The 26,776-nt window shown below is 39.3% G+C and overlaps 6 protein-coding genes across 12 annotated transcripts; 3 read left to right on the top strand and 3 right to left on the bottom strand.

Moving 5' to 3' along the window:
• Window positions 1–7: 7 nt before the first annotated feature.
• LOC143373289 (mitochondrial fission process protein 1) lies at window positions 8–1,265 on the bottom strand. The gene is made up of 3 exons (XM_076820420.1): window positions 929–1,265; window positions 609–736; window positions 8–535 (listed from the first exon to the last, which is right to left on the bottom strand). The coding sequence occupies exons 1-3, from the start codon at window positions 984–986 to the stop codon at window positions 248–250; spliced, it is 474 nt and encodes a 157-aa protein (XP_076676535.1). The 5' UTR covers window positions 987–1,265; the 3' UTR covers window positions 8–247.
• Window positions 1,266–1,482: 217 nt separating this feature from the next.
• On the top strand, window positions 1,483–4,057 carry Pig-l (phosphatidylinositol glycan anchor biosynthesis class L). Of its 3 annotated transcripts, none has more exons than XM_076820415.1 (6): window positions 1,483–1,850; window positions 2,042–2,198; window positions 2,293–2,374; window positions 2,490–2,686; window positions 2,755–2,885; window positions 3,036–4,057. In XM_076820415.1, the coding sequence occupies exons 2-6, from the start codon at window positions 2,123–2,125 to the stop codon at window positions 3,174–3,176; spliced, it is 627 nt and encodes a 208-aa protein (XP_076676530.1). In that variant the 5' UTR covers window positions 1,483–1,850; window positions 2,042–2,122; the 3' UTR covers window positions 3,177–4,057. The 3 variants fall into 3 exon arrangements, with proteins under 3 accessions (XP_076676530.1, XP_076676529.1, XP_076676528.1); XM_076820414.1 differs by having other exon boundaries at window positions 1,966–2,198; XM_076820413.1 differs by having other exon boundaries at window positions 1,483–2,198.
• Window positions 4,058–4,320: 263 nt separating this feature from the next.
• On the bottom strand, window positions 4,321–6,932 carry M6 (neuronal membrane glycoprotein M6). 2 transcript variants are annotated; one of them, XM_076820411.1, is made up of 6 exons: window positions 6,424–6,932; window positions 6,051–6,227; window positions 5,749–5,885; window positions 5,481–5,663; window positions 5,257–5,407; window positions 4,321–5,169 (listed from the first exon to the last, which is right to left on the bottom strand). In XM_076820411.1, the coding sequence occupies exons 2-6, from the start codon at window positions 6,172–6,174 to the stop codon at window positions 4,856–4,858; spliced, it is 909 nt and encodes a 302-aa protein (XP_076676526.1). In that variant the 5' UTR covers window positions 6,175–6,227; window positions 6,424–6,932; the 3' UTR covers window positions 4,321–4,855. The 2 variants fall into 2 exon arrangements, with proteins under 2 accessions (XP_076676526.1, XP_076676527.1); XM_076820412.1 differs by lacking the exon at window positions 6,051–6,227 and having other exon boundaries at window positions 4,322–5,169; window positions 6,424–6,923.
• Window positions 6,933–7,979: 1,047 nt separating this feature from the next.
• On the top strand, window positions 7,980–9,762 carry LOC143373287 (uncharacterized). The gene is made up of 4 exons (XM_076820416.1): window positions 7,980–8,211; window positions 8,854–9,023; window positions 9,111–9,248; window positions 9,338–9,762. The coding sequence occupies exons 1-4, from the start codon at window positions 7,989–7,991 to the stop codon at window positions 9,599–9,601; spliced, it is 795 nt and encodes a 264-aa protein (XP_076676531.1). The 5' UTR covers window positions 7,980–7,988; the 3' UTR covers window positions 9,602–9,762.
• A 1,823-nt stretch (window positions 9,763–11,585) lies between these two features.
• Edc3 (enhancer of mRNA-decapping protein 3) lies at window positions 11,586–15,656 on the top strand. Of its 2 annotated transcripts, none has more exons than XM_076820402.1 (6): window positions 11,586–12,214; window positions 12,391–12,576; window positions 12,656–12,906; window positions 12,978–13,126; window positions 13,211–13,471; window positions 13,546–15,656. In XM_076820402.1, the coding sequence occupies exons 2-6, from the start codon at window positions 12,419–12,421 to the stop codon at window positions 14,137–14,139; spliced, it is 1,413 nt and encodes a 470-aa protein (XP_076676517.1). In that variant the 5' UTR covers window positions 11,586–12,214; window positions 12,391–12,418; the 3' UTR covers window positions 14,140–15,656. The 2 variants fall into 2 exon arrangements, with proteins under 2 accessions (XP_076676517.1, XP_076676516.1); XM_076820401.1 differs by having other exon boundaries at window positions 11,587–12,214; window positions 12,410–12,576.
• A 2-nt stretch (window positions 15,657–15,658) lies between these two features.
• On the bottom strand, window positions 15,659–26,671 carry LOC143373280 (MAP kinase-activated protein kinase 2-like). Of its 3 annotated transcripts, XM_076820403.1 has the most exons (10): window positions 26,028–26,671; window positions 25,201–25,518; window positions 23,730–24,018; window positions 18,895–19,034; window positions 18,747–18,811; window positions 18,574–18,681; window positions 18,398–18,496; window positions 18,203–18,278; window positions 17,901–18,111; window positions 15,659–17,834 (listed from the first exon to the last, which is right to left on the bottom strand). In XM_076820403.1, the coding sequence occupies exons 2-10, from the start codon at window positions 25,233–25,235 to the stop codon at window positions 17,595–17,597; spliced, it is 1,263 nt and encodes a 420-aa protein (XP_076676518.1). In that variant the 5' UTR covers window positions 25,236–25,518; window positions 26,028–26,671; the 3' UTR covers window positions 15,659–17,594. The 3 variants fall into 3 exon arrangements, with proteins under 3 accessions (XP_076676518.1, XP_076676520.1, XP_076676519.1); XM_076820405.1 differs by lacking the exon at window positions 25,201–25,518 and having other exon boundaries at window positions 26,028–26,669; XM_076820404.1 differs by lacking the exons at window positions 25,201–25,518; window positions 26,028–26,671 and adding an exon at window positions 24,099–25,156.
• Window positions 26,672–26,776: the final 105 nt, after the last annotated feature.

Here is a 26,776-nt window from a genome sequence, read left to right as displayed (position 1 = left end):
CAACGTGAATAATATAATGCACTTCTTTATTCGTAACAACAGGATACACATCCCAGTAATAATGAAATAATAACGTTTAATATATAAAATATAATACAATAGCATAATTCCCGAGTACTTTCGAACGTTGTTCTTGTACAGTGTAGCAGGCAGCATAGTACTTTCATTTCCCTTGAAAGTTAGCCAGATCTAAGGCCTATTATCATTCTGGAAGCTCCGACTCTTTATCTATGTTTCGTAGTAACGATCATTTAGGGTGATACCCTACCCATTTCCTGTACGTGACAGCCATCACCTCCTCGACTGCATGGTCTATGGGATGCACTATGAAAGGTATGGACGTTAGACCGACGACGGTGGACATCCACCGATTTTTTAAGGCCACGTTGCTTGTGCTCCTTTGAAGTAATTGAACAGCGGCGCAGATTCTGTTAATCGTAAAGCCAGGAATAATCACGGACGCGAATGACTGCCATATTAAGGTATCCGACATGGAAAGTAGAGCGTGTTTCGTTGCCTCCGGAGCAGTGTTGCCCTGAGACAGATCGTAGTCGCAGTAATCTGTTCGAGCGGTATATTTAAGTGGCCTTCCCTTAGATCTAACTTACGTGGTAGACCTTTAAGCCCTTGTGGATGGTGTCTGCAACGACGTATCCACTGGATACAATGTAACTGAACCATACAACTGATGTTGGGACTATAGATCTAAAAGCCTCCCCAACCTCGTTCGCGTATCCTAAAAGACAAAGTTGTCGTGCAAAATGTGTGAAATGTAACGTTGATCTGAAAGCAATGGAAAAAGTATTCTAAGGGTCGAATGATTCGTGATATACGCTACGAATAGTAACGCAATAACAGTGACTGTTGTAAAGTTAAAAGCGTGAATGAAAAGTTGAATAACAATACTCGATCGTTTGCTCTCTGTTACCGAGATATCTGACAGGTGTGTCACGATACAAATCCGCCTCTCCTTTCGTTTTCTCCATTATAATCAATTATAATATTCTGGTTGCTTACGGTGACTTTGTTTTCAATGACATAACCTGGCCTAACCAATTGACGTGCATTGGCGTAATATCGATTTCTTTCGTAAGGTAATGAATTTTACGCGGGCAATTCAATCGAACACTTTATAGATTATTAAAAATACGTAACGATTTTAACATAACTGTAGAACGAATTACAAGAAAATATAGTAGAAATAAAGAAATCTAGTTCGAATATAGGGAATTTCATATTTTGGTAGCTTGTAATTCGCACACATTTCTCGCGCTTGGCAAATAGATTCAAAATCACGCGAAGACAGATTTTGATAGATTGATTATTTAAATTCTATTCATTTATTCAAGTATGATCAAGTCACTGAATTCCCCATTACGCTAGACCTACTTAAGAAGTTACTTTCAAATATCGTTCTTGAACAGACATTATTCAAATTGTCGTAGATTACGATGTTCCATGGGGACTGCATTGTTCATAAACGATTTAAATTTTCCGATGGGAAACTGTAAATAAACTAAAATCTAAAGTTCTCTGAACGTTGAATAGACTAGCGTTATAATTAAAATGTATCCTTCGTGTAGTTTACATTTATTGAAAATAGTTGTAGAGACTATAAATTGAAAGGAAGAGGCCCTCGTTTGAAACGAGGAGATTTTTCTGAATAATATATACGCGTGACAAAATTAAAATAGCAGTTTTCTATCGAGGCACGCAAATATGGCGACCAATCCTGCTATCTGGTCTGTCTACAACATAACCTTGTGATGTTCTCTTAACGAAAGAAACCTTGTCCCGAGCCGCGAAGGGGTAGCACGCTCTTCCAGAAATATGACAGGACCGTAGCATTCGTAAGTGGAAGGTAGCTCGTACGCCGTCATTCAAAATGTTAGATCTCGATATTATTAGGGAATACTTTAGTATGCAAGTTAATGAATTAATCTGTTGGTGGTGGTATTACATCAGAGAGATTTCATGGCAACTGCTAATAGCCGTTGCCGCGTATCTTTGCGTTTGCATTTGTCTCTATTCGATTTTGAAGAGAGTCAGCCACACAGCGTGGCAGCTTCCAGGTCCGCCTGCCAGGATTTTGTTAGTCACGGCTCACCCTGACGACGAAGTCATGTTCTTTGGCCCGCTGGTGTACTGGGTCACAAGATCGAAGGCTAGCGAGATTTACCTCCTTTGTCTTACCACTGGTACGCAGCGATCTCAGTTCGCCGGGGATTAATTGGTTGCGTTAAAAGTGCGATAGATGTACCAAGTTTAACGGATCTATCGATACTCTTCCAGGTGGAAATAAGAGGAGGAAAGAAGAGCTATGGGACTGTACAAAGATATTAGGGATTCCAGAAGCTAACGTAACTATAGTGATGTAAGGAATTATTTCATTTGATTAATTTGCAAGAAAGTTCTTTATCTTTCGTTCTGAATGCAATGAAATTCTATCCCTCCAATCTTCTATCATAGTTCAATAAATGCATGTATAGGAGTACAGAGTTACCTGATGATCAAAATGTACAATGGCCAACAGAAGTAGTGGCGGAATGTATTTTACAACACGTAGAGAGTTACAAAATCGATGCGGTCGTAACGTTCGACAAGCACGGCATAAGCAGGCACAAGAATCACATCTCTCTATACTTTGCCATAGCTGCGTTATGTATAGAAAAGAAAGTACCATCTTGTTAGTATCGTTCGTTGCGCCGCTAAATCATGTTTAACGAGATACTAAGAGATTTGATTTATTTTCAGATTGTAAGCTATACGTATTAGAGTCTGTGAATATAATTAGGAAATATGTACAGCTCCTAGATTTACCGATTAGTTTATTATCCGCTTCGTACTGGTACTTAGTAATGTACGATCAAAGAAAAGTCATAAGGGTAAGCGTGTTAATATATGTAATTACTAATCGAAGACAAGTATGAGATGTCGATGAATATCTTGCGTTGTCAACTGAATTTCTAATCGCGCCCTTAAGTGTCGACGCGAATGAATGATAAACCTTTCGAATCTACTTTTTGTCTTTATAGAATGCCATGACTGCGCACAAGTCCCAGTATGTTTGGTTTCGAAAGTTGTATATGATATTTTCGCGGTACACGTTCATCAACACCTTCCAAGAAGTGAGCGCTCTCGATCTGGAGTTGGACCTCCAATTTGACGACGAGTAATTCATGTTGATTCACTAACTTGTACAAAGTGTAACTAATTGTATATAATATGAAAATTAAATTTGTCTATTAATACGCAATACGGCAAAGGAACTGCAGGATTCCGAGGGCACTTGTACACGATTTTTAAAAGATGAATACACATGTCGATTAGAAAGTATTTCTTATTCAACCTTACAGAAATATACAAACGTGTAGAACAAAAGTGTAGCGTATAGTATTAAAAAAATAACAATAAATCGTCCTTTTATTGTACGTAACTTGTGCATTACTTTATATTATATAATCTTTTCATCATAAACTTGTGTCAAATAAGGCTCAATGTCCAGTTTGATATGTACCTAACAGGTGTGCGCGATATTGTCTCATTTACAAGTATCTGACCTAAACGAAACTTGTTCGAAGATGTAACGCTCATTCAAGGAAATTACGAATCATTATTAAATAATTTGAGCAAGTACAGAATTACTGAAAGTTATACTTCCCACTCTAAGAATATCCATTTTAGAGTCTGTGTCTCCTCCGTAACGTAGAATAATAATGTTTTACGTATGATACAGATCTCATAAATTTGGCACAGTTAGATTTTGTGCACTAACAGTACAATTTGAGTTCTAATTTTCTATTGTCTTTTTTGATATTCTATGATATAGTTTCATCTTCTCTTAAGAGATTGTACAACAGCGATAGATTTATAATGTAATACTTAATCATTCATACTGGAAGAAAATGCAATTAATAAATACACGTCCCGTGAACTTTTTTTTTTTAAATAAAAATATAACAAAATAACACTTTTCTTTGAAGTTTTTCTCGAATATATTAGACCATTTATATAGCAATGTAAAACCAAAAGTTTAGTTGCCTTATTTCGCTTCAAGGAAGTATAAAAAAAGCTGCACGTTTTAATAAGAAAAATAATTCCCATAGAAATGATATGAAAGTACTTAATACGCAGTCCGCGTTGATAAACAGTCTTATGTCGTATAAAGACATCAGCAATCAAACAGTTGCCATATCGAATTAGTGCACAACAGACACTCGTGTACATCAATGATGCATATACAAATATATATATATATATATATATTTGGCGTAAATTTTTTACTTTTTTGAAGTTTTACCATAAAAAACGTAATTTTTTGGCTTTTTTGAAGTTTTTTATGGTGTATGTATATACATATATATACATATATATATTTGTACAGCGAATACTTTAACGGGTATGTGCGCGCGATATAATCTTTATCTCTCGAACATATTTCCTATGTTTCTTCATTCGAAATAAAATATTTTTCATGTTTGAACACATACGTAAGTTACGGAATGTTGTCAAGTGTCTTACACTATGTGCATCCGCAATAATTGAATTACCCAACGCTAGAATAGATGAAACGTTACTTGTCCCTAATCGTCGCCTAATCGAGTTGTAACTCTAAAACGAAATAAATGCTTACAAGACAGTCGCAGAAAATGGACGGCATGAAGTGTTCCCGCGAGATCCTTGATCAGTAGACTACTGTAACAATAATCGATTAGTAGAATACTGAGTTTAGGTACACAGAGAGGAATAACACCAAAAGGTTTCCGATCCTTGTGGGAGAGAGATCTTCGATTCCCTCCATACAGGAATGATGGATTTATAAAGGATTCATAGCGAAGATCTCGCGGGCCGTATCCTAGAATCTGTCCTTGCCGCGATGAGAGCCCAAAGTTCCCATACCAGGCTGCGGAGAATCTGGATCTCCTGGGTCCTGCAGGAACTGAAGGTCTTGTAATTCTTGGAACTTCTCGTGATCACGGATATGCGCATAGTTGGCCGACAGGCACATCAAGTAATGTATGAGACTCAGCACGACCAACATCGAAGCCACCGTCGCCAAGATAAACATCACCTCTGCCTTCTCAACAAAATCTTTGCAAAACAATTTCACTTCTTGCGATCCGCATACCTTCATGTCATCTACCCTTGTATTATTCGGGAATATGAAACCTAAATGAAATACGCGTAATATTGTATTCCCCGCGGAACCGATCGATTAAGAAATATAGAAGCACAGACAGGCATAGGAAAACTTACTGAATTGGGTAAAGTCGATGCATTGGTCAAGAGACTGAACTCGAGGAGTACTACACAGTCCCCAGAATATAGTGAATATCCAAGTAATTATAACCAAGAATGCAAATATCAGAAGCCATCCGAGTTGTAGAATGTACGTGATCGTCATGAACTAAAAAGATATACATTTTTGATTGTCCTATTTCTATTTGACACTCTAATCTTGTAATAATGAAAGTACATACGACGGCGCAACTAATACGTCCGCCGACTCTGGATCTCCAAGCTCTGTATACTTTGTGCCTTGTAGCACCAGTCGCGAGGCAACCGACACATAGTATCATAAAACCCAGAGCTGCCATGCTAGCACCAATTGTTGCGAAAGTCAACTGCACGGCTTCTAACCATCCGAGGCGTAAGTGAAATACCTTGCGATGCAAAATTATTCGTCAAGACTTTGAACGTAGAGTAAATGCCATATATGATACTTCTATTAAAGTTACGATATCCGACCTGGTCCATCATCAAAGAACCCAATGTGACTCCTCTGTACATCGTGCCACAAAATATGCCCACCCCCAAGCAACACATTATGGTTGCGATAAGTGTCGCGTACGGCACTCTGGCCATGCATTCGTTGCACAGACTCCCTAAAAAGTGGAAACGTTACATCTTGTATCGTAAATTGGGACACATTGATCATTTTATTTTTAATACACGCATTAATTATATAGCATCTGCGAAGTATGATTCGCGATCATTCTTAGCAATCTTTATATTCAATAACACATATATATTCACATGAAGGAACTTACTACAAGACTGATCGTCAAAGTCAAGTCCATGAATACTCTTTTCTGAGAATCTATCTATGCTAATGTTACTATCAAACCTTCTGCGTAAGGGTAAACTATCAGTTGCATCTTGTTGGTTTCTCATGATTATTTACAAATAGCTCTGACAACCTGTTCGAATGAGGTGTGAACCGACGACTGAAAGGATGAATGAGTAATCTTCTCGTATATACCTCAGATAAGATTATGACGCGTTTCGTACGCGAGCGCTTATGCTATCGAATGGTTACTAGGAAACGGATTACTCCGTGATTCTACGAAAAGGACCTCTCCTTATTCGCGAGATGCTCTCTCACGCGCAACCAAAACATCCATCGCAAATCGCTATGCTTACCCATGTTTCCAGCCCGTTATTGTTCGAGGTTAAGATCGTTTCTAACGGGCACAGCCCGTGTTGCTTCCGAGATTATGACGCTCGAATTGTCTGAATTAATGCAGCAATTGAATGTCGTTCGGTTGTATTAGTGAATGACATCCCACACGCTTCGCGTAATTACACATCGACACGTCATACCACTTGTTAACTGTTAAAGAACCCCTATACGTACTTATGTCCCTTCGTCAAACTTATGTGTAGGTCGAACACTTTTCGAATATTTTTATATACTTCAGTCAGCGAATTTAAGAAAAGAGAGGAAAATAGAGTAGAGATGACAACTTTGATATTTTCGGTTGAAGGCACTTTGCCTTTTGGGCGGCTTTGTGTATTTTTCAATGACCCTTTAACTTTAAAACGAGTCAATATGGCGACAAAAGGTAAAAGTGAATGGGTATCGTTGCCTTCCCCCGGACTGCAGAACACCTTGTAGTACTACTCTAGCATATCAATTACAACGATCCGCTCATTAAAATGGACTATCTAACGAAGAGTATCAATAACATTCAATGGCCTCGATTCAACAGTTTCGTATCTCAGGGGATTGCATTCCGACGCACGTTTCACATCCTAATAATGTAAATTGTAAAACATGCAGAAGCAGCGGTGATTTGTTTTGCATTACCGGTAGTGCAAATGCAAGAAAGACACCGAAGCCGCTCTTTCCTAAGTAGCATTATCTGCAATCTTCATCAATGTTTTGAATCATTTTATAAGCATTATTCTCTAAAGATATTCCTTTATTTATATCCTTATATCAAATTCTATACGTATAGGCGTATGTACTACCTTTCCCGTTTGCATAATACGCACTGCCACTAACTTTGCTTTTAATTTCTAACTAAAAACGCTCGCCCTCGTAACAGGGACACACGATATTAATGGAGATATTAGACGGAGAGGGAAATTGTAGAAGGAGGACAGCAATAGGCTAACTTTCGGTCCGCGCTTTCGGCAAATTTCGTCTCCTGGTATCAGGAATACATAATAACACAGGAGGTATCCGACAGAGAAGGTAAATGGTTAGAGTGAGAGAGAGATATATATATATATATGGAGGATTCCTGTCGATAAATAAGGAATGCATACATATCTTCTGTCGTTACGTGCATTACCATAGACCAGGCATAGGATCCTATACCTCGACTGTGGAATCGCGATCAAATTCCACTTTGAATCGATAACGTCGCATGCGACACGGAAATGGTAAGGGGCCTCCAGACTCTCCAGAGTCCAACATCTATATGTAAAGAATTTACGTTGGATGTAAGATCTATCATTTACAAGGTATAGTAACAAAACATTCCTACCATAATTACTAACCCCTGTAACGAAAACAGAACATCACGAATAATAAATATTGACACGCATTTTCCCGCTGCAACTTGCAGAATTCCCATTGGTAATGCGCGGCACCCAACTGGCCGCGTTTCAAACGAGCACATATTCCGCTGGCGCGATTCGGATGTGTTCGCGAACCCGAAGGGACAAAGGACGCTGTCGTACGCAAGCATATAGACGCCATGTTCATTTGTCAACGGACGTCAAGGTGTGATCATCGGAGAGAATTGGGTTCCATCGACCGAAGTATCAAGATTATTGAGTGCTTGCATGAAATTGTCTTAATAATCGCGCGTATTTTCCATCGATTAACGATCATGGCCTCCTTGGAGTCACGGAAACGTAAAATGGAAGAATACGAAATGCAGCTGTTTAACTTCCATTCGAGGGCCGTGTACGCTACCAGTAAGGCGCCGCCGTTTTCATTTACCGTTGAATGCTCTTTCAGATCGTGCAGCACTCTTGTTGCGCGCAACGATATGTTTCGATCGTTGGACGGGTGCACTCTGGTATCATGTGGATTCGATCATGACTAGAGTTACACTCGTCCATTGCTTGGAATACTTTCACCGGCCCCTCGCTACGAAGTCAATCACAAAGGCAAACGCTTCTCATCCTTTCTTTTTCTTCTTATTCTTCTTTCGTTTCTCTTTCTTCGTTTTTGTCACTGTGGCATGTTTGTCGTCTCTATTCTCACGCTGCAAATTGAAACGGCGAATGAATAAAAACTGACCTTGCGCCGATATATGTATCGAGCACCGATTGCATCTTATCGTTTCCTCGTGTATTTGCTTCTCCTGAGCGCCGGAACATATCAAAAGATGTATACGAATAAATACAAGCGATACGTTAAAACAGATAGCCGATTTCGTGTTTTGCTAAACGATTAAATTATTTACGATTCTTTTTCGTTATTACGTGTATTGGAATATTATTCTTCAATTAATCGAATATGAATAAAGCATCAACAACTGCATGATCTAAATAGTCGTCTTTCTTTTGTCTGTGATGTCCAGTGATGCGAGAGTATCTTTCTTCTTTTTGTAGTAAAGAATATTGTATCCGAGAGCATTCATTACACAATCCAGAAGCTGTGCGATACAATTGGAAAAACCTATAAAGTAAACTCAGAGAATGCGGAGGTTTTTAAAGAGAATCAAAAGATGTTGGAGAAGGCGTATTATAAGGAAGCTATGGCGCATTTAAAAACCATCAAGGTAATTATTTTAATGTGGACAAAGGAGCGACGAACTTTTGTTACTCGTACAATGCGCACGATATCTTCGTTATCTGATTCTCTTTAGAACGTTGTGAATAATTACATTGCTGTGCCGGGTAATGTTTTGTTAGAAGAGGACAGGTGTCAGAGGACACAGTACAGCGACGTAGAGTTTGAAAATCTGAAACAGAGATTGGAAGATTTACAACAGAGGGCGAAAAGAGTATGTATTAGGATACTTCTCGAGCGCAGCGTAAACTTAAAGAGATTGGACAATTCGTTGTACTTAATCGCGCGATGTAAACATTCCAGGCTACTATTTTAAATGCAGCATTGAAGGAAGAATTGCAAATTCTAGAAGAGTTGCCAGTTTCCGAGGAGAGCGTAAGCGAAATGTACAATATAATCGAGAAGGGGCTTAAATGTCCAGACATAAATGATAAAATGTGTCGATTAGTGGAAGATTACAAGCAATTTTCCACGAGTATGTTTGGTGCGGTACCGATTACTGAGAAATTAAAATACAACATGGTAGACGATCTTAAGTGCAAAGACTTTAACTTAAATGATCTCTAAATTTGGGTTTGATGAAGAGAAACGTTTGTTCTAACTTAAAAGGCAATATTGCACGTTCGGTGTACTTCTTCGGATAGAAGGATGTAAATATATCTACTGACATTCTGTGAATGTCGAACGCTATATATACTAAGTAAATAAATATTTTATACAAATTTTTAAAAACTCTAGGTCATCATTTCGCACAGCCTTTATTAAATCGCTCCTCTAATCTTAACTAAATCAGTTACCATTGGAAGTATCGTATAGGGAAGTAGCCTGAAACCTGCATTTTGAGATGCAACTGTAAAAGTACATAAACAATAGTGTTTATCAAACATGGTATCAGAATTATTCTAAACCTATCCAGGGACTATTGATAACTAATTAATTATAAACGAGATGGTCGCAAATGTCGTACAGAAAATAGCCAAGGGTCCATGTTTATGGTCCAACTGCAAAAGTAAATAAATTATTTCTAGAAAACTCGATTATTAAAAAGCCTGAGTATATTACGGACGAAGCATCACTTGTTCTGGCCATGTTCGAGAACTGTCAATAACTATTCGTTTATGGTATGGTATGGTTTTATTTTTCCTTTACAGCTTACTTTGTATAAAGGTGGCGCTTTAGGAGCGGCGTGCTCCTATACTGCCCAACGAACTATAGACATGCCTTACTTTAGCCAATTTCATAATCTTTCTTATCATCTATCTTAATAATATTTTCGTTCTAATTAAACTATAAACTATATATGTGAAACTTAACCTATTCAAAAACATAAACATTAAAATGTGTAGATATGACAATATAAATATATATTATATATGATATGTCTATAACGTATGTACGTACATGTGTCTATTCATCTTTTGGTATCATTTGATTTACTCTACTTAAATCTACTTCTCGCCTTCCTTATTCCCTGTTTGTCCCTCTCTCTCTCGCCCCTATTTGCTTATAAAAAAAAACAATTGCAAACGTCACGCAAAAAAGTTGTGCAGGGTCTATACTTTAATATTCAATCGCAAAAGTACATAAATTGTTGCTAGTAAATGCACAATTCGGTAAAAGGCATGACCATGTACCTGCATGTACCAAAGCCAGCGGGCTTGCTGTACTCGAGTTCAAAAACTATTAATAACTAATTAATTACATGCAAAACGAATACAAATATGGGACCAGAATGCAGTCAAGCTTCCACACTTAGAGATGTAATTGTAAAAATGCATAATTTATTCTTAGAAAATGTATAATTCGATCATTTTCCGGAATACTTAGATTTATTAACAAAAGAGGTTATGTGCGAGAATATACAAATTTATTTATCAATTTATTTAGAATCAGATGTCCCAGACCTCTGTTTGAGGCATCGCAGATCATTATGTAACGATTTTCAGTAACAAAGTTGTATATTTATTGTTCCGAAAAGCGTTTTGAAAAATTGTCCAGTTCACGGACACGTAAGTGCTACCGACGCGTAGCGGAGAAAGGTACGAACTAAAATGGGCGTTAAAACACGCCCGCGTGCCAGTTTTAAGCATACGCCGTATGTGTATATCACAGTGTTTAATAATTGCTTGTAGCTAATTAATTATGGACGCAATATTTACAAATCTCACGCAGGGAAGTTACAAGGGTCTAAACTTTGAGGTACAATTCTCAAAGCATATAAATTCATTTTAAAGAAACTTGATTTTGGAATTTGGCAGAGCGAGTTTGATTCACAGTGCAAGTCACTCTGCGAAAATAAAATAACACATATATTTATGTATTTATTTGCAATCCAAAGTCCTAGGCAGGCTTTTTAAAGTCACTGTCAATTGTGAGGCAACAGGAATCAGTGGGAACTCGTTTATATATTGCTGAAAATACAATTTAAATATTTAAAATTATCGTCGTCAAAACGCGCCACTGCCACGGCACAGCATATTTTCTAATATTCTAAAAACTGACAAATGCCTTTCTCCGCTACGCGCCGCTAGCGTTTGCATGTCTGTGAACTGAACAATTTTGAAAACGCTTTTTAAAACAATAAATAAACGATTTCGGTACTGAAAATCGTTGCATAATGATCTGCGGTGCCTGCAGAACAAGCTCGGGACCTCAGGTTGCAAATAAATGAATAAATAACAAATTCGTATATTCTGTAATGATTGTGCCGGAAAGCCCGCCTACAGCTATCCATATCTGTTCCAATTTCTTCGCACGAACGTTTATACGCGAAGGAAGGTTGCGACCAATTTTTTACACTCGTCGAACACTTCTATCACCGTGATATATGACAGCATAGAAAGTATTAATGACCGAATAAAACATTTGAAAGTGTTTGGTACTTTATGTTAGTGAAAAATCGATGGAACGAAAGATACGCCAATGGTACGACGTTATGCTTGCTTTTCCTGTACTTAAGTAGTGTCTTGTATAGTCCTTTATAAACTGTACACAGTTAGAGTAGGAATGAAGATGCATACAAATTTTCTATCGCGCATTTCGTATTAATGAGTGTATTGCCTCACGCTGGATGCTCTCAAACATCAACACGATCCCAGGCTTTTGAATCGATTGCGATATTGTTAAACAAAGTAATTGAAAGCTCTTGCAAGCATATTCGTACTTCATCACCTACCTTAGGTTTGTACAATTTTCATTCTCTCCACGAATACTAATACTCAATAATTTCTCATTTATGATTCATGGGATAGCTGAGGTCAATATCGTATCAGATCCTTGTGAAAGTAGCATTTGTATACGATAACCGTTTTATTCACTGTGAGAATTGACGATGGGTCGATACTGTTCGTTGATAGATTTAATATGCGCCGATAGGTAACCAAGATGTCAGAACAATTCGTGGGCTGCACAGTTTCAGTCAAGTGCACCGAAGATGTCGGGACTTACCAGGGGCAGATAGTCGACTTGAATAAGGATTATGTTACGCTTTCGAAGGCTTTCTGTAACGGAGTACCTCATAACTCATCTATAGTTGTTTTAAGGTAACAGAATCGCAGTAGCTTTGTGTATTTGGTAACGATGGGTTAACAGGCGAAGTAACGCGTGTTTCGATATCCACAGCACTAAAGATATTCTGAACATAGAATTTATATCGCTCAACGAGGCGGTGTCTAACATGAGCGATAACAATCAGGCCCAGAACAAAGTAACCGTGAAGAGACCTATTGCAAAAAGAGCAGGCAGATCATTTTCAGAAAGTGTTCCATCCACCACCCAATCCACGTCGTCTCAAACGCAGTCTAATTTTAAGAAACCGGATAACAACCCTCAGCCTCCTGCGGAGCAGCCAGTAAATGGAAAGCTTTCGCTAGGTGGGAAAATGAATTTACGACGCTCTTTATATCGCGAAAATGTGTATCCTTAAATTGAAATGACTTTTCAGCTGATATCGCTGGTAAGCCAATACAAAAAAGGTTAACTCACAGGCAAAGAGCTTTAGAACGAGACGAAAACACATTCGGTACACCAATCGATCAATCTATAGATCAAGACTTTGATTTTGAGAAGAATCTGGCGTTATTTAATAAAGAGGTTCGATTTTTCATGTCAGAAGTGTAAGTTTGAAAATAGCAGTTCGATTACGGTCATACTGAAGATTATGCATATTTTCTGCAGGCTGTGTGGCAAGAAATAAATTCTTTGAAGCCCGACATTGTCAGGCAGTCAGAGAATAACAGGGGCACCGCTGGCATATACCGTCATGATGAAAATATTATTGTTTCCGAGCCAACAGTTTTTAGGCAGATAACAGTACCCAGCGCTGGTGAAAAGGAATACGTAACAGACAATGGTTTAGTGATTCCTAGTATAACTCTTAATCTTCATCGTCAATTAATAGGAGCAGCGGATCGACTTGGAATCAGCTGGGAACGTAGAGTACGTAGATCGTATTTGGGAACAGAATACGATGCTTCCAACGTTTTCATTAAAACGATATTTTGTTGATTTAGGTGGAGCTCCTGGGCCGCGCTGGTTCGGAAATTATATTGCAATTACTGGGTGGAAGTCACAGACTTAACCCGAACAACGCGCACCAGTGGCCAACGGTCGTTGCCCTCTGTGGACCTCATCGCTCCGGTGCGGCTGGTGTCAACTGTGCTAGACAGTTATCCAGCCACGGTGTTAAAACAATAGTATTCGTAGAAAATTCCGAAGATGTTTTCCTTTTGCAAGAATTATCTTTATATAAACTAACAGGAAACAAGGTAGAAACCAAAGTTAAGAATTTACCGTCGATGGTCGATCTAATACTTGTAGCGCTCTGCGACGAGAACTCAACGAAAATGACCACGCCGATAGCGAGGTGGGCTAACAGTAACAGAGCGCCTATTTTGGCTGTCGAACCACCAGCTACAGGAACACCTGGGATCCTCAGTAAATTCAGTTTACTCGGTGGATTACCATTGGCTCATAGCGTCGACAATGGCAGATTATATCTGTGCAACCTTGCGCTGCCAGACAGAGTGTACGCAGATGTTGGTATCACGTACAGGTCCCCTTTCGGGCCGAAATTTGTCATTCCTTTGCATTCCAATAGTTCTTAGCAAATTTACAAGGACGAAGCTACTAATAAAATATTTTAGTTTCACGCCATTTTATTTTGTAAGCCTTGCATCCATCAAATAACACGTTGCGAAAACACCGTGAAAATTTATTTAAACAACAAAGAATTATGATATAGCATTTAATGTTACAAAGTTGGAATGTAGTCTATGTATGGACTGTTGTAATTCTATATGCAAAATCATGTATAACTAATCTCTTAAAAGCACACCTCGCGTACAAGAAATTACGAGAAGAGTACATGCACAATATTTTATTTTAAATTGCACGTAAACGAAGTGCTTTTGAACAAACAACTATAGCTACTCGATTCGTTTTAGTAAGCGTCCCGTTCGGCACTGTTAAATACCGCGGTACGTACACGTATAACATTTTCTTTTTTACAAATACGAAGTATATAGCCCATTTTTATCTGTAATTATAGAAAGCCCTAATGTTAACGATGTCTCAGAAAATACTCGAATAAATTGAATGGAATCATTGTTCAAATAAATTCAGCACGATAATGTCAGCTGCTAAATGATACGGAAAGATTTATGTTACTTTAGATTTTATATATTGTAAATCCGAAAAGTACTTTTCCATCGGACGATAGTCTCCTGTAAGAAAGAAATCTATTATATTTTTCATAACTTATATTGTGATATACTGACAAAACAAGTTTGTAAAATACTTATTTATAAATTGTGCTGAATGTGAAATAGAGCTCGGATTCACAGTTACTGTATAATTAAATACTATAAGGCGGAAGTTAAAAGCTTAGTACATTATTCAGGGCACACGATAACTCATGATAGTTGTAGTTCTTTTTACTTATTTTTAAGCCTAGAATGTAATGAATTCGGCTGGAATTTATCAGCCTTTTTACGTGTTACTTACCATTGTGAATTGCGGATTAAAAAATATTTCGACTTATGCTAAAAGTGTGGTGTAAATATAGTTGCACGTTTCATTACACCTTGTGCCCAATCTCCCTGAATAATGTACTTGAAATAACAAATACCTGTGTAACGTTTGTTTTAATTATAGCTAGCTTAAGTAAGTTATTTATATTTTACATGTACATATATATTGATATATTTCAGGAATTAATCTTGACGTTCGATTATGATAAATTTTATAGATATCGGTGCAATTTTTCGGAAGTTCTTCGAAAAAAAAATTAGGCAACTTTAAACACGCCGGAAAATATATGACGGAGAATAAAATAGCCGTGTGTTGATTAAATTTAAATAGAATAAAAACGACTAAAATATGTTTGATAGTTTGAATTGTTTAAGACGACAATTACTCTAACTTCGTGTTTATATATAATGTAAGAAGAAGCTATATGATAAAATATAAGTGAACGATTTTTATACTGTTGGCACTGTATGTTATATGCCCCTGTAATTGTAATTCATCGAGTTTCTGTCGCGGTTTCGTTACTGAAAAGGTAGCAGCTCGCTGGAGTAATAGTACAGAGTTAAAATAAAATGATGAACCGAGTCTACATTAATCAACGTCAGCTTGTATATTTATTGTCAAGTTTCATAAATGCAGTGCAAACCAACATACTTAAATCCATTACAAAAATACTTCAATACTGTGGTTCAGCTCGAATTAGGATTCAATACGTGTATACACATTTCTGTATTATATAACCATTCTAGTCTATGAAAATTGCAAATATAACAGTGCAACAATTTTTATATTCTATTAAAAAACTACACATTTCATTTTTCATCTAAAAAACGTGCGCGCTGTATGGTTGCTTGTCTTTTGAATTAAATTTCTCGGCAAGTTTAATGCATATTTAATAATTATAATTTTATTGTTCTCACTAAAATATAAGAGCTGAACGACAATTACATGATATTCGTGTTAAAAAATTGTGCCCACAGTTCTAAGTTAGTGTATAGTTTTAATTGCCTGTATACCATGCAGACAATATCGTTAAGTAATTAACATAGAACTGTGGAAACAAGGCCCAGTCACGTTTATTCCCTTGCAATTTATCAGTCACAAGATCTATTTTCAATCGTTAAACATTCTGAATACTTATGAACTATGGAGGGCTGCTAATAATGTTACTAAACCATTAAGAATTAGTGCTATTACAGGTAATCTTATTAAAAATAAATCATACATATAATATTTACACGTTGTAACACATCAGTCATCTCGGAAGAAACACTAACACATTCTCGAGATTTGATCGCCCCGTGACTGAAGTTAAGTCTGCGCCTAATTGAAGTACTTAATAACTCTAATAGAAATTACGCTAAAATGAAAATTGACCTCTTGTCGGTTAAGGCAACTTTCCCATCTAAATTCACTTCAGTTTCAAGTTCGTGATATATCTAAAAATATATAATTACCACATTTGTTCAGTAGATAGTGTAAATCTTTGTTCCTAGATTTCATTTCATTTACTACAAGTTCTTTTATACAAGTCGACCCTTTAGCTTTTCGGAAATAATGAGAGCAACGTATGTGCGACTTCACAACAATTTAGCGGTTACTTACATATATTCAGCCTCAGTAAAAATATTACTTGCAAGTACATTTATATATATATTTAATTGAACCTTATTCTTTCAATTTGAATAGTCTCTAGCCATACACGGATGTAAATTCAAAAAATTCTCTCATGATATGACGTAGTCCCTTCATTTATGCGAATTGCGATGAATAAAAGTAGTGTAATAATTTAAAAATGGTATAGAAAATATCGATATAAAATATATCTTAAGTGAAAAATTCGCGAGGAATTTGTTATAGCTGCTAAGTGAAATCTTTAATAATTTAGGATAACGGACTTATCATAAAGTCCGTCATCTATAGGCCAAGAAGCAATGTTATATATTATTTCACGTAAGATTAAGGAAACATCTGTAATATCCCACTCCTCCTTGTATATCAGTATATATTCCAAATGACAAAAATCGATTTATTGTTCATAGACTCCTAATTCTTCTTCAATTCTATATCGTTAGACCCTTGATAGTACATCACTGATGGACCACTGTTTTTATAACGGAGTCAAAAATGCACCGTATCTAAACTGTTGCAAGATCCTCGTCCCAAGTACGCGCCCCTTATTCCTTCGTGTATATACGTAAGAGGCAATAGTAACTTCGAACTTTAAATTCAGCACCTATTACCGTTAGCACTCAAAGAGAATTTCCTATCAATGATAAACAGATGTATTTCAGCAGAAATCCATGCAATTAATTACTGCGGCATTTGCAGCTAGAATTATCGTTTCCCGGGTAGAACTTTATCTCCGCCTATTCCTACACATCAATCTGTTTTTAAAAACGATCCTCTTCTGTAATCTCTCATCTTTCCCACAACGAAATTGTCAAAAAACAATTCTCATTGTAATTAGACTATACCTTATACACCTACGTAAAAAAATAAGCCAGTCACGCCTGGCGCTCGTTACGTCTCCCTAGGAAGCGGGTGTAGCATTAGCAGTATGCGGTACAGCATTCGACTGTTTCGCCCGTCTGCGTTTGTTCAATAAAGCGTTATTCGTGTGATCTAATTGTTTCAAATTGGCCGTGTCGTAGTCCACGCGCATCGTGGCCAAAGACCGTGTCATTTCCTCTTGAACTTCTGGCCAAAGTTCTTCGCCCTCTCGAAGCACGCGCCCAGTATGTAAAGGAGTGGCTGGCACTTCTGTGTATCTCTGCGGAAGAAACGCCAATGAAACACTATCGCGTACATTTATACAGAAATGGAATCAAATTCTTACAGCGATCCATTTGTTGCGCATAACTTCGTCGATCTGCAATCTTCTTGCCGGGTCTGTACACAGCATACCCTTGATAAGCTCCTGCGCCTCTGTACTTACGTTCGACCATTCAGGGGCTGGGAAATCGTATTGCCCTAACCGAATTCTCTTCTTCATTCCTGGCGAAATTGCTAAACCATGGTTGCTATAGAAAGGCGGGAAACCACACAATCTGAAATATGGTACAGCGTTAGTATATTGTGTAATACTCGGCGCAAGTTTGAATTCTTATGCAAACTGTATTCGTGGATGGATTTACTTACAATATATACATTATAACTCCCAGTGACCAAATATCACAGCTTTTATCATACTTGTCTGGTCCCAAAACTTCAGGAGCTTCACAAACAGAAGAGAGATGTTTAGTTACCCATTTTCGTATGATCATAGGTTTATTATTACTAATTTTAAATCTGTACATACTAATATAGGTGTATTATAATTTCCATACAACTTACCTACATAATATGGCGTATAACATGGCGTTTGTAATGTGTCTTTCAAATGAGTTTCCTTCGCAAACCCAAAGTCTGTAAGCTTCAGTACTCCAGTATTATCTGAAAACGAATTGTTCTTTTACCAGGAACAACAAAAACGATATCATTTCGAAATAGATGAGAAAGAAGTCACCCACCAGGTTTGGAATACAGAAGATTTTCTGGCTTGAGGTCCCTATGTGCAATGTTCATATCGTGCAGGTGCTTCACGGCAACGCAAATCTCATACATTATTTGCGCAGCTTCTGCAAACAAGCGGTAATGAAGCTAATAAGCTTACGACAAATTACAATAAATTCATTCCCCTTACCCCTTTCTGTGAAAGCACCGTCTTGCCTGTCTTGTATTCTCTCAAATAGCTCTCCTCCTTCCATGCTGAAGATTCATTAAATCTACATTTAATTCCCATCTCTTAATCGACAGTATCTATTAAATAACGCTATGTCCACAATTCTTACCATTCCATTACAACCAATAAACACTTATTTCCACTATACGTGTTCTCATACACGTCTTTGACTTGAACTATGTGCCTGCAATTCGATGCTCTCCAATGTAATTCCACTTCCCTCCGCGCCTTTACACAGTCATATAATACCTGCAAGGACGAATTTATTTAGTGCAACAGAGCTTCCACCCGTGTGCTGAAGTATGAAAGCGATGAGTATGCTTTACGCATCGCAATTTCCCCGACTTCTGCACCGTTTATAAGTAACCGATATCAGAAAATCATAGCGCAGAATTTCCATCATATTACACATTATGGTTTCTGAAAGCGTCAAGTTCATATGAAACGAGCGTTCATCCTTGAATACACGAAGTGATGTAATCAGCTCAGGTAAGATTGGAATAGAATAAACATGAGAGGTGATAAACCGTATGACTTGCAAATTACGCGGCATTGTATAATTTGAAATTCTGGCGCGCGAAAATGGGTACGCGATAGGGCGCGAGGTGTCTTGAAAAATTCTACTGGAAACTATGCCGGCAATCTCTGTGTACGTGCTGTGAGAAATGCTGGTGAACGACCCGCAAATTGCTGACGTCGCAATCATGCCATTTAAATCGATGAGACTAATTGCATCAACGGCTCTTGAACTGACGTTTCTTATTTAGGATAATAAATGTTACGACCAGTCACTGCGTGTCCGCGTATCTTTCTTTACCGCGATAAAGTATTTTTAAAAAAGCCTGCAAAAATACAGAGCTCCTATAATTTACGACTTAATACTTGTCGCGTCGAGCTTAAATAATTACTTGGCAGTGCGAACGAAAGCATTTTATCTAACGTTTCAGAACTGCCACTGGCACTGTCCACAAAGTCTCTTATTTAAGTTCCGTCGATTAGAAGCATTGTTAAAATTTAATGCTCGAACATTAAGCAACGCATGTCCAAAACTATACTGTACGTAATTATAATTAGCTTCGCCTAATCCTTTCGCTAATGGAACATAAACATTTAGGTACCACAGTTACGAAACGCCCGTAAAGTATATCGTAACATCCGCTCGCGAGTCTACATTTTGCTGCCCCTGCGCGTATACACAAGCTCCTAGAAAGAGCGATGCAAGTTGTGACACATGTAAGAGGGAAAAGAAAAAGAAAGGTCTGCCGGTTGAGTGGAATATTTTTAGAACACCAGGTATTCGCGAGTTCTAAAAATATTCGAGCACAATTAAAGCCCGAGATACGGGCGAGAAAGAAAGTCGAAACCGGCTTCATTTCGAGGCGACTTGAAAAAGTAGCGCTGACAAGAATCGCGATGTGAATGCAAAATTAATCTCGTAATAGCGCAACGCGTGATTCAATGCTTCAATGAAAGAAGCTGAATCAATATCGAGTACAATGCGCAGGGAAACTGTTTACGAGATAGCAGCGTTTTATGCACGCGCATTTTACGATTCACTAATCCCTAATTGTTCACGAGCTTTGAATACGTGCGATTTCCCAGGATCGTCCGTCTCGCTCCCTCTTAAATGGACATACATATTATGTACATTGGTCACGCGGAGCGAACACTCGACATTTTCGTATTATTCCGTGATAATGAGATTAGTGCTGCGCGGAGGGACATTACACGTTGCCACGAGAAACAGACGATTGTGCGCGCGGAATTAATCGACCGCTCTGCCGTCAGATTATACTCGTCCTACGCAGATGTACCTATTTTACGCAAAGGATCCCGTGCGCTGATCCAACTGTGACGCACAGACGCGCCTGAAAACTGTCCTGCTCTTTTCCCGGTACTATCTGGAGGCGCTTAATGCGATCAAATTACTGATAGTTCAAGACTGGATGATACGATCATCATGTACGTTCTTTTTCGCTATATAATTGTACTATATATATATATAGAAGTTAGTAGTCTGTTCCTTGCATTGAAATTTCGATGGAACATTAAAGAATCGGAGAGATAAAAGTCGCAATGTTTTTGAGAACACTGCGGTCCGAGAACAATTGAAGAGTCCTTGTAGAAAGCACTGTAAATGCCAAAAATAAAATTCTATACTATAATATTACCAGTGGGACATAGAACATTTTAAAAGATTTTTTTTTGGCACTCACAGTGTATGCTACAAGGACTCTTCGATTCATGGCGATGGAATTGGCTGGCAACAAGGTAGTCTATCAACGAAGGGGAATTCATAATGAGAAACTAGGTTGCACCCAGGTTGTGCCATAGCGTCTGCAAATATTGACTTTTTTTGTCTGCGTGAACGCGTGTGCGGGCCTACGATTCGATAGCTTTCTCCTGAAACGTACCTCGAGCATATATATATTCTGTTTGAATCGATGAAGTATATACGCTATTCATGCGTCGTTCTATAAACTCCCTCGGGACTGTATAAAATCGATCGAAACAAATATTAGAATTTAAAGGGATCGAGGAATGACAATTGATGTATGTACGTGCAATATAGGAGAAAATAATGCGTGGGCGCGTAATTGGGTTGGAAGAATTCGAAGGCCGGAACAAAAGGATCCAATGCCGCAGTGTTCAAATAAGAGAATTATTACATTTTGCTGTCGGATGTCTTCACGGTCGAGCGATATAATTCAAACCGTTTTACCAATCTACGTGGCTCGATCCCAATAATTCGATCTGCATATTCGGTATACCAGATCGCCATTAAAATATCGTCTCGTGGAAGATAGCATATGCTACCGTGCGGCTCGCGATTTCACAGAGGTCCATGAATACTTTCTCAACTTAAAGAATAGAATATTGCCCTTTGCTACATTTCCTTTGCTTGGAATTTAGACGCGACCTATTTGCATCACAATTCTCATGATTTTATCGCGCAATCTTGTTCTTTCGTTTCCTCGCCTAACCTGGATAAAACGGACAGTTGAAGTATTTAATCATGGCGTCATGGAATAATTATCCTGCGTGTAGGAGCATGGCAATTAATAGTAATTGGTAAACACAGGTAGCGAAATATAGCAACGACGAAGGTGCTTTCAGGCTTGTCGCCGACACTGATATATCGCTACGTACCTACACACGTTTAGTCGATTACCTATTGGGATCAGTTATATGGCTACCGATACCTACAACCGACACACTGGAATCGGAACGATCTACAATCTATACCCTCGCGATCAGTCCATGCGCGGCACGCTCTTGTTACGTAAAAACGTGAAAGATTGACATGTCTCGTGATATCGTCGCCAACATTAATCGTTCTGACAGCTACCATGATCTACGCAGGGAGGTATTAACCCTTCGGCTCTAGATTACTCGATAAATCCACACTCACGAAGGCATCGGCTGTTTTACCGTCGCCAAGTATGAGATCATCGATCCACGATAAAGAACGACATATTTTCGTAGAAGCTTATCAGCTATTTTTCCCCATTCAGTCACATGCACGCGCCCTCCACTACCGCAGCAGTGTTTATCATTTCTTATGGATTAGAAAGAAATTGTCATTCAGTTCTACTGGCGATGCGCTTCGCTATTGTAGGAGCCACCTCCGCTAACCTCTCAGAGCTTCCGGTCCAACGCTTATTCGGCCGTGCTGCTACAAATAAGTTCCATTATCGTCGCGCGATTCAAAAACCTACGTTTAAATATTTATAAAGGCGGATGTGCAGCGCGCCGAATAAAAGTGGCAGTCGGTCATTGGCATTCTGCGTATTTAACCCTGCGCAAAGTTGCTCGTCCAGCTGCTCTGTGCGCGTGCATGTAGGTATATACGCGCGTGTTAAAATTCTTCTTACTCGCAATTCCGCATAAAATCCGCATTAGAAAACTAGCAGGACAAAGGTGATTCTAAATCGAAGACCATTCGTCGGGACGTACATATTTGAACAACGACGCTGCCTCGGTCCATTAACTATGCAGTACTCAGACAGTTAGCAGCTACTCTTCGTCCGACGGCTCTCCCGTTACCCTTCGAAATTTTCCGCGCGCACGTCGATCCAAGAGCAACAAATCACGTGCTAAAAGGCAGAAATACGAAGATCCGTGAATTTTTCCAAGGAGATACGGAGAAAATAAATGGCAAGTCGGCTTCAGAGATACATCGCATGGTCGGAATCGTCGAACGGGAAATCATTGAGTATAAATAGAGGATGACTCGCGGCCTGGTCTCGGCTGGACATCGCTAGTTGATGATCATGCTTCCCCGCGTCGAACGCGCATCGATGCGTCGCGGATCGATGATCCTCTAAGCGCACATTAACACGCGAATTTGACAAAAGATATCGGAACTCATCCTTGCAGCAACGTGCCGCCCTCCCAAAAATAGCCAGTGACGAGCGTGTCACGTTACGCTTTAAAAGAACGATGCACGCGTATAACTCCAGTGTCGCTTGATAAGAGCCTAAAACCATAGTAAACTACGTCATTGCGTTTGCCTAGAGTGCAAAGCCATTTCCGTATGCTAATTGAGAAATAACAGATTTGACGTCTTTCGTACACGCTTCGAGCATGTTTGTTCGGTAAACGCGCGTTTAAGCAGGCCGCTCCATTGTCCGCGCGTGCAATTTTAATTAAGCTCCGCGAAGCTGCGATTCATAATTAGAGGAACAATAGTAGCCGATAGCTTTAACGGCGCTTCGTTGGACGCGTACAATGCGCCCGTCGACATGTGTGGCGCCTTTGTCCATTGGAAATGGAACGAAAACACAGATTGTCCTCTCATAATTACATAGATAGCTCTGTTCGTTACTGGAAACCATTAACCATCCACTCAGCCCGCGCAGGAGCCGAAACTAACGGCACCGGCGGGACGCGAAATCAAAGCTACCAATTCCCCTCGAAGAAGGTTCTGGATCCTTATCTCACCTTGAGCGCATACTTCTGCCTCGTGTTTTTATCGTAACACTGAACAACTTTTCCGTTGATTCCGAGGCCCAGCACGTGATTACTGATCTCGTAGTCGTCGGTGATCGGTGTGACTTTCGGTAAGCGTGCGTCGCATCTTGTCAACGTGTGTTCCATGATTTTTCGTCTCGTCTCCGGGCCCGGTACCTCCTTCCCCCGCGCCGATGCCTTGATCTCCGCTTCCGCTGCCCGTTTCCGCTTTCCCTTTTTATGCTCCTCGTCCTCGTCGACGGCCGACCTCTTGCACTTTCTAAAATGTTAATCCACTGTTAGTCACGTCCAGACGGGGATCTCTGTCTGGCCGACGTAAGTATACATAAGTGTACGCACAGTATAAATATTCTGAGCAAGCTTAGGCACTTCATGAGAAACGCGGAAACGTACGACGGATCTAACTGTCGCGTTGATAAAGGAAACCTTAGGCCGATAGTATTATTCCGTGCCGACACCCGACTGCCGCACAAGTGCCAGTGCGGGAGTATAGGTGAAAAATCATTGGCGAACGAAATGTATTATCGCGCCGTGTAACGAACGGCGCTTGCTTTATCTTGGAAATGAATGGGGGAGAGCGTATATACAAGTTTCCCGGCTCGTTTTAAGCAAATCACCGTTTCAGGCGACGCGAACCGTTGCGAAGATATTTTACGATTAATAAAATTACTGTAATCGATTGGCAACACTTCGCGTCTGCTTCTCAAAATATTTACCTCTACCATTGAATTTTGCACGCGATACAAAGTGACTTTTGAATAGACAGATTCTCGATACGAAGAAGTATTAATGTTCATTGTGGTCAAGGAGTCAGATTAATTTACTTTGTTTTCTTTTCAGTAGTTGAACTGCATAGAGTTATGTCGCACACACGCACGCATTACAGGTGTACGTACTACGCCCGTACCTTTACGTATTACACAACCACATTCGATCGATTGCAGTAAAACCGTGGCGTATAATCGAGCGTGCACGATTGACGCATTTCGTGGCTATCAACAGAATTTGCCAATCGAACGGGTCGGGTATGTGCAACGTTAGCAGCATATAATGTGTGTGTGTGTGTGTGTATACAGCTACGTGAAATAAGGAAAAGAATAGGAACGATCGTCCAGACTCCAGCAAGTGGAGAAAAAAAAGTGAGAGAGATAGATCGCAAAGTTACGATGTTAAAGATCAAATCGTTAAGACGCAATGGAAATTATACTTATGTATCGTAGCGTAAGTTCTGATCGATAAGAGATTAAATAATAATGTGCGACTGTTATGCGACCGTAAGGTAGAAATGCATGTACAACGAATAATGAAGTTACGGTGCTTATCGGTACATTCGAAATGGAATGTCCCGATAAGTCGTTTAACTGCCGAGATTCGTTATCGTTGTATTAACGTGCCGCGGGAACATGGATTACGAAGAAATAAAATAAAACGTGACAGAGACCTCCAAAACGTCCACTTGGTCACCGATTTCGGCATTTGCGTAGCTGTTTTGTATTTTTTTTTTTTGTTTTTTTTATTAAGTTTCGAAAGTTTAATCGGATCGCCGTGCGAGGATAAAAAGCATCGCCTTCTGGGGAAGCCGAATCTCCAAGGAATTCTCGGAGGCAAGAGAAACAGCCAGTACAGCGGTCGTGTTATGGATAAACTGTGGGGCTCCGCGTCGTCGAATAAAATAAGATGTGTTTTTATTTTTGTCTCTCTAATCGCAACTGAAAACTCGATATCCAAAGAATAATCACGTAGAAAGGCCAGCTGAAAACTGAAGATAAAAAAACTAATGAAACTCATCGTCTATTAGTGATGTAAGGGTGATTGCCGACGAAAAGAAGCGTGCAAGAAAGCCATTTAGTACAAAAAGCAGCTCATGCCTTGTGCAGGGTGTACACGTGATTTTGTGCGTGTGTGTCCGTGTGTATTTCAACACTTGTATGAGATGACTCGCATTTCTGTTACGCAAGTTACAACAGCAAAGGTTTATGAAATTGCCAGGATAAACACAATAAGTGACAATGAAACAGAAAATGACTCGTCAACGATCTATTTGCATAGACGCTCATATGCACCGCCAAAAGTCGCCATCTATAGTTTATCAAGATTTATCGTGCGGCTAGGCGATTTACTTAAAATAGCGGTTACATACTACGTGTGCAAAGAAAATAGTACGTTAGAGAAAGGACACACTGAAATGATTGGAACATACACGATGAATAATCCTTATTAGCATGATTCAACTAAGTGGGATATTCTCGGTGGTGGTGTTCAACATACCTGATGGCGTTCGCTTCTTCAAAACTTAATTTCCCGCCGCGAAATAACAACGCTTAATACGAGGGAACAGGAAGCACCACTGTTACAACATTTTATTCCAAACTACCGTGAATACACTGGACAAATCTCGTACGATATTCTGCTTGGTAGAATACGCGCTGGTACAAAGCACTGTTTCACGTTTCGTAGGTAAAAGGTCGCTTGGAATAATGTCCGCAGGTATATTTCGAGCGTAACTGTGCCTCTTTCCGTGAGCCTCGTGAAGAAGGCAGATAAGTGAACGTTCCGCAGAGGTGTGTCACTCAACTTCCAAACGTTCGAGCAGATTGGAATACCTGGCCTACCTATCGTGTAGAATAGCCGGTTTTACGCAAGCATTAAAAGATTCGGTGGCGCTGTTGGGAGTTGATTTTCTCAGACCAGAGAAACGGTGCAGTGACGGTGACTTAACCAAACGCGACTCTTTCCATGACCATATACTTTCCGTGCATTCGACCGACCGCTACTGAACTCGAGTCCACTCGGCGACTCACTCCGACTTTCATATGAAAAACCGATTCACAAACACTGGCGGATAAAGCGGCTATGGCGGTAAAGCGCCTCTACAAGCAATCTTGGGATGTGACTCACTGCACAGGGACGACTCTATACTGCCAGCATTCGGGTTCTTCCGTGAGAACCACCTCCACTGCGGTAAATCGTCCCACCATTCCTCCCGGCCTCCCGTCGCCCCGAGCAACCCGCCCAAC

The sequence above is a fragment of the Andrena cerasifolii genome, chromosome 9, assembly GCF_050908995.1.
Source record: "Andrena cerasifolii isolate SP2316 chromosome 9, iyAndCera1_principal, whole genome shotgun sequence".
In the NCBI taxonomy this organism is placed as follows: Eukaryota; Metazoa; Arthropoda; class Insecta; order Hymenoptera; family Andrenidae; genus Andrena; species Andrena cerasifolii.
The sequence above is the reverse complement of the archived record's forward strand: the minus strand, read 5'-3'. Positions and strand labels throughout refer to the sequence as shown.